Genomic DNA, 6,898 nt, shown 5'->3' on the forward strand with positions numbered 1-6,898 from the left:
TTGTTCTTTCACCATTTGCTAGCAATATTATTCGTAAAAAAAGCATTTTCTCGTTGATCAAAATGTCAATAGTAAACAATGTATTTATTATTAAAACAAACACTATTTCAAGTTTATATTATTATTGCAATAATAAACAAAAGTAAAATTGAAATTATTAACCCAATTTTTTTCCCATCGGCCGTAAATAATCTCACTTTAAATTATATTTTATTAATTTAACATTTACCCTTAATTTGTTGTCATGCATACTTATAGGATATGCTGATAACACACTAAAGGCAAATGTTAGATTATTAGAAAATAAACTGGTGAAAGGTTGGATTATTAATGATAAATCTTGTTTAAGTGGATAGTGGCAACAAATACTATATTTTCCAGAAGAGATACGCGTTTGATTCTCATTAACTCCTCCCCACAGAGAGCTAGTTTGATCAGCTGAATTTGGACACACAGTTAAGAGTATATCTTGTTTAAAAATAACTTATTAAAAAAATAAGTTCTACCTAACACTAATATTAGCGAATTTAACCATCCAACTATCTATATATGCCGAAATAAAACTAAAAATATACAATAACCTATTTTTCCAAGAAAGCAATCCACCAACTACACCATTATCTAAACAAAACATAGCTAATGGAAGCATTAGACCCCACTTTCTAATTAATATCGCCATTTATTTATATTTATACATCTCAAAAGGTAAACAAAAATGATTACACAATCCATCACTATAAACCTTATTTCAATATTCATAACCGTTGCTCAACGGTTTTCTTCCCGGCAATTCTAATTCAAATTTACCCCAAAAAAACAAACAACTTTACCTTTTACCTTTATATATAAATGCAACCAATATCACCCATTTGATAATGATACTCTCAATTTCGAATCCCCCCAAAAAAAATACATAAAATTTCTAAATGGGTTCTTGCATTAGCAAATGCAAACCCAAAAAAACATGCAAAAAACAACAAAATCATCAAAAATGCAAATGCCAATGCAATGAAAATAATAATGATATCCAACCAATTACTCCTATTAAATTAGGAATACAAGAAAAGGTTGTAATTTCACAAGAGCCCATTATTTCTTCTCCTCCAAAAACCTCTTTGTCTTGTAAATCATCTCCTTTAACCATTAAAACTAGCTACCCTCCTACGAGTTCGAGCTCGATTTCAAGCTCGAACTCGTGTAATTTATCTTCCTCCCTTGTATCTTCGTCGTCTTCGATTTTAAGCTCAAAATCGGATGATAATCAATCTTTTTCAAATGAATTTCTTTGGTCTTGTGTTAAGGAAAATCCTCAACTACTAAAAAACGAATATTTTCCGATTAGGGTTTCTAATCTTAGAAGAACTTCTTTGCCCGTAAGAAGCAGACTCGACCCTAAATTCTCCCCTGGAAGAAAACCCAATCAACAATCACAAAGGGTAGTTGTTAGATCAACAGCCCAAAAGAGGCCTCGTTGTAGCTCACCGGGTAATTTAACCCGTCAAAAGAGTTTTCGTAGGGAGCCCGAATTTGAGCCCAATAATCGGCCCGTTTCGAGAAGTAGTAGAGATTTTAGGCCCATGTCACCTTCTTCAAGTAGAAGGGTTAGTGGTGAAGGAAGAAGTGTGTGTTCATCATCAATGAGGAAGGATCATGGTGCAAATGTTAGACCTCCAAGTCCAAGGAAAAACTATAATAATAATAATAATAATAATAATATGAGGAGAAATGGTAGGTCCAAAAATTTAATGGTAAAGAAAGAAAAAGAAGATGTTATAAAAGGTGTAAATTCAAAAATTAAGGAATTGAGCATGGAAGATTTGTGTCCAAACCAAGATCATATGGATTTGATGCCAAATGAAGATGCTAATAATCCACATATTGCCCTGGATTGTTTTATTTTCCTTTAAATATTATTTTATTTGTTTGTGCATGTAAAAAGAATGATTGTATTTTGTATTTTGTATTTTTGTATGTTTGTATGTTTGATATTTTTCCCTTAGTTTTTTTGGAAGTAACAAATATTTTGGGATTTTTGAGTTATTTATGTAATATTAATGGGATAAAGATCAAGTCTTCAAAATTTTGATTTATTTTATTTTAGGTTTTATTGTGTGGAAGCTTTGTTGGTTTAAGCTTGCTTGTGAAAATATTGGAATAAGATTATTCAAGTGATCATGAGTTTCATGACTAATCTTATTTTTTTCTTTGATGCCCCACTCTTAGTAAATGTCTTCATTACCCATTCTTTTCATCATGGCAATTTTGATATAAGATTTTACAATCTAAAATACAGACTAACCATTCAAATTGTAAATAGAATCTCAATAATATTGATAAAATTTTACGATTTCAATTAAATTAAAATTTTAGAAATAGGATCAAAACGTAATTATATAATCAAGCCATCTAACGATCCGATTTGAACCAATAAATTTAGTCTCAATTATAATTATTATTTTATTCATCATCCTTCACCAGCTAATTTATTTTAAATCTGAACCAATAAAGTTCTCTATTGATGTTGAGTAATAGATTAACTATTGATTGTTTTTCGTTTTAATAGTAAAATTTTGGGTTAAAATAAATTTATAACAATTTCAAACTTTTGAAAAGAATATTTATGACTAAATATTTGTGATGATCTTACAATTTTACTAATTACATCCTATCTCATAATTAATTCATAGGCAAGATCTTCATCTTGATAACTTTAAATGTAACTATTCTTGTTTTATCTAATTTATGTGATGTTTATTCTCTTTTAAACTTCTTAATTTATGTGATGTTTTCAATCTCAATTGACAACTTGATTTTTAACCACAAAAAAAATATTGTGTACATCAAAAATTTATAAAGTATAAATTCCGCCTAGTTGAGCTCTATTTACCAACATTAAGGATAATAAAGTGTTATGTTATTTTTTTTTAAACCGACTAACAGACTATAAATTTCACCACAAATTCTTGTGCGACACATTCTCAGTATGAGACGGTTTCGCTATGAGGTGCGCCTTATATATAGGTTAAATTGCCTAATAATACAAATTATAAGCATATAAACTTCTTATTTTAAAATCGTTTCACCAGTAGACAGATCTTTCACAAGAGCAACTCAAATTTTACATAGTGGAGTTGAGAGCAAACATGGGATAATGTGAATATATAGCACATATAATTCAAGTCTTAGCATAATAAGATTACTTTTTTCTTAGTATAACTAATTGTACAAGTACATATATAATAGATTGTGATCCACTAGATTTAATGTCATGAATGTGTATGATAGTGCATCATCATCATACCCGATATATCTTGCTATCGACCAATAATGTAAGAACTGAAGGAGATGAAGTTCACTGAAGTAGATACTTGGTCATATTCTTGGGAAAACCTTGGAGGATACAAATTATCTCCTTGGGTGAAAATAGGTTCCCTACTTTCACAATCAAGCATTGAAATGACGGTGGAAAGTAAGGGCCTTTGTTCAGGATTTTCTTGAACACACAATAATCCCACTTCAATGCACCTCAAAATCTCCCCTTGGAAACATGGTTCATTGATTGTTGGATCAATCAGTGACAGAAAGTTCCCCTCATTCTGCAATATACTTGCCTGAAAGTTTTGATCATTGTCAATATCAGTAATCAAAACGGAGTTTATACAAGTAACTGTTGGAAATATTTCACATGTGAGGAAGATTCTACATCACTAAATTAGTGGGTTATGGGCCTCATCAAGTGTGTATGTAAGTCAACGCTTATTACCCGTGGGTTTGTGGCCAGAGTCCACAGGTGCCCCGTGTGTGTCCACGCGAGTGGGCCCACAGGGTGACTCTGTAATGAATTGTCATAGCCTGACAGTAACTTAATGCATTACTTACGTATCTTATTAGGCTAAAGTACGATTGATCATCTCAGAGTTGTGTTCTTTCTACCACTTACGATCTCCAAGAGCAGTACTCCGAAGCTATACACATCTGACTTTTCTGAGAAACAGCCTTCCATAGCATACTCTGGAGACATGTAACCACTGCATCTCGACCCAATGTAATGAGAAATGAGTAAGTAAAAAATTTGTGCAAATAAGTAGTTATGAGAAAAGAAGTCTTACAAAGTACCAGCAATTCTTTTGGTGTTGCCTTGATTTTCTTTGGCTTCAAATATCCTTGCCATGCCAAAGTCAGATATTTTAGCATTGAGACCTTCATCCAACAAAATGTTGCTCGGTTTAAGGTCTCTATGAATAATTATCAATCTTGAATCTCTATGCAGGTAAAGGATGCCACGACATATTCCTTCAATAATATTCAAGCGTTTCTTCCAGTCTAGATTATTCCGAAGTACAGGATCTGAGTACACAATATGCAGAAAAAATTGTGAACTTCATGTCAGAATTGGTGCTATACAAAGAACTACACAATCTATACGACAAAATAAGTTCATATTTATGTATGAATGTTATACGAAGATCTAAGTTGATATTAAACGACGACTATAGATCGAACTGACCAAAAAGAAAAGCATCCAAGCTCTTATTCGGCATGTATTCATAAACCAACATTTTTTCTTCTCGTTCTGCACAACAGCCCAGCAGTCTGATAAGATTCCGATGTTGGAGTTTCGAAATAACTTCCAGTTCATTCATAAACTCTTCTAGACCTTGTCCTGATAATCTCGAAAGTCTCTTGACAGCGATTTCTTGTCCATCTTCAAGTCTTCCTTGAAGTAAAATACACACACACACATATATATATACCCTGTCCAAGCTTGTTACAAGCTTCAAAGTTATTAGTTGCAGCTGCCAATTCTTCAAATTTAAGCAATGGTAAATCTTGTATTTTCACATCATTGATGTTGAACACTTGTCTCTCATTACGAATGGCCTTGTTCTTTCGTGCTACAAGTGATATGTTTCGGTTGAGTATGAACAGGCTGCAGCATATACAAAAAACACACATCACCGAAATAAAATGGTTACCAGAGTGTCTCCATTTGCGTCTCCATAACCAACACGTTATGACAGCACACGCAACTAATCCCAGCACCAGTGTTATAGCTAGGATTGCTTTCCATCTGCCACTTGATAAAGTATCATCTAAAAAAACAGGAAAACATCATCATCATTATACCCAGTGTATCCTGGTTATAGGAACTATAATCAGGATCTGGGGAGGAAAAGAAGGCGGCAACTCATACCCCCTAAAGGAAAGTTCGCCAAAGCGTCCCTCGGCTCGAAAAAGATGCACAGATGAAAAAAGAATTGTCTTGACTAGAGGAATGTATAGGTTTTTACCTAGCTCTGAATGAGCTAAACGAACGAAAAGATCAACACCAGCGGAGGAGAATTCTTGTATATCAATCAAACTTGTGTTCCATACCATACACCCAGTACCAAAATAATAAGCATAAGCTAAACACGAGCAATTTCGTAAACACTGACTCTTGCAATGGTCTTCATTATCCGCGTACACCCAATCAGAATTATCAGGCACTTTCATATTACTTAACTTAAGAAATCCGTCTTGTTTGCCTCCTAGAGTGCCACACTGCAATGGTGTTCTCCTAACACACCCGCTACTGCGATTTCCTTTGCTCCATTCTTGGCTATTTCTTGCTTCAAACCCCCTCAAGCAACTACAAATTTGAGTTATTCGAGTTGCAACTCCCGAATTCTCCACATTTTCCATAGATATCACACTCAGATTCTAAAGACTGCCAACTAACTATATATTTCGCTTCACTATCATCCCAAAAAAAAACAATCAACTTACCATCAGAAGTTAATCTAACGTGTTCAAGCAGCTGTTAAATTTCCCGAAGAAAAAAATAAGCTAAATCTTCCATGATCATTTTCAGAACGAAATCCATTTACCTCAAGATCATAGAGCATACTCGGGATTCCTAGAAACACATGTCCATTCCAAGGTCCAGATCGCCAATAAGGCCGACCAGCATCCCATATGAAAACTTCAGAAGGCCACAGACGATTAATACCAGCAGTAAAACGTCCACTTGATGGATCTGAACCACTCTTCCAAGACACAAGTAATTGGTTCTTTTTGTTTACATTTTCCTCAAAAGTCAGTTGCATAAGTGGTAGTAATGTGTCTGTAAGATGATTAAAACTCTGCCAGCGAATATTCCCACTAGAATTCGAAAGTAATACAAGGTTTCCAGTATCCAAAAGACGAGTAACTAGATTATTTACCTTATCATTATTAGCTGTTAGATTTGATGACCAAAAGATGTTGTTTTTCCATTTAAGACTTGAAGATTACCATCTTCTGATATTTGGAGCACTCCTGTATTGTCATTAATTGGGTTGTTTCTATTAGCTATCCATACGACTTCAAGATCATCGGATTCATTCCTATTGTACCAGATCCCAGCATACCGATCACTTGAGTTAGCAGGGCTAAAAAACCCCAGTACAAAGATGGAATTTGAGGACACTAATTCTTCTGAGTCTCTTAGAAATTGTGTGGTACTAATATCTGCTTGGCCTAAACTAAAAAACAAAGAAGAGATGGACAGAAACAGAAGAGAAGTGTACATAGCATTAGCCATATATATCATAGTACAAGCTAAAATTCGGAGAACATATGGATTATGATCTACAAACTTTAGGACTCAATCTCTGATTTGTGAGTCATTATTCATAGTGTTTGAATGTTTCTGGTCTGAGTCTTTACCTGTTATGAATAAGCATGTGTGACTTGAGTGCACATTAAAGGATGAATTCATGTGTGTGACTCTTGGTTGATGGAAACTAAATGGATGTAATTATGTGGAGAATATTCATGAAGAATTATGGGTGTTAATGAAGACTAATGAAGAAAATGAAAGGGTTTGATTTATTGTATGCTCGATCAAAATTCTGACAGAGGAAGCAGTAAGGTC

The 6,898-nt window shown here is 33.7% G+C and overlaps 2 protein-coding genes and 1 pseudogene across 2 annotated transcripts; 1 reads left to right on the forward strand and 2 right to left on the reverse strand.

Annotated features, from left to right (window-relative positions):
* Positions 1–877: 877 nt before the first annotated feature.
* LOC130810012 (uncharacterized) lies at positions 878–2,117 on the forward strand. Its single transcript, XM_057675914.1, has one exon. It carries the CDS (start codon positions 927–929, stop codon positions 1,905–1,907), a length of 981 nt encoding a protein of 326 aa, XP_057531897.1. The 5' UTR covers positions 878–926; the 3' UTR covers positions 1,908–2,117.
* Positions 2,118–3,263: 1,146 nt separating this feature from the next.
* On the reverse strand, positions 3,264–5,685 carry LOC130810927 (G-type lectin S-receptor-like serine/threonine-protein kinase At4g27290). The gene is made up of 8 exons (XM_057677048.1): positions 5,175–5,685; positions 4,977–5,093; positions 4,737–4,895; positions 4,508–4,705; positions 4,110–4,347; positions 3,916–4,028; positions 3,764–3,832; positions 3,264–3,667 (listed from the first exon to the last, which is right to left on the reverse strand). Exons 1-8 carry the CDS (start codon positions 5,683–5,685, stop codon positions 3,315–3,317), a joined length of 1,758 nt encoding a protein of 585 aa, XP_057533031.1. The 3' UTR covers positions 3,264–3,314.
* A 93-nt stretch (positions 5,686–5,778) lies between these two features.
* Positions 5,779–6,565, reverse strand: LOC130810928 (G-type lectin S-receptor-like serine/threonine-protein kinase SD1-13; annotated as a pseudogene).
* Positions 6,566–6,898: the final 333 nt, after the last annotated feature.

Source organism: Amaranthus tricolor, chromosome 4 (assembly GCF_026212465.1).
Source record: "Amaranthus tricolor cultivar Red isolate AtriRed21 chromosome 4, ASM2621246v1, whole genome shotgun sequence".
Lineage (NCBI taxonomy): Eukaryota > Viridiplantae > Streptophyta > Magnoliopsida > Caryophyllales > Amaranthaceae > Amaranthus > Amaranthus tricolor.

Excerpts from the sequence above, each read along its gene's own strand:
- LOC130810927 (XM_057677048.1), bottom strand. The coding sequence starts at position 5,685 with ATGGAAAATGTGGAGAATTCGGGAGTTGCAACTCGAATAACTCAAATT. Across the intron at positions 5,094-5,174 it reads GTATGAGTTGCCGCCTTCTT|ATGATACTTTATCAAGTGGC; the intron begins TTCCTCCCCAGA and ends CTGTTTTTTTAG. Across the intron at positions 3,668-3,763 it reads CTCTGGCCACAAACCCACGG|TTACTTGTATAAACTCCGTT; the intron begins GTAATAAGCGTT and ends TATTTCCAACAG.
- LOC130810012 (XM_057675914.1), top strand. The coding sequence starts at position 927 with ATGGGTTCTTGCATTAGCAAATGCAAACCCAAAAAAACATGCAAAAAA.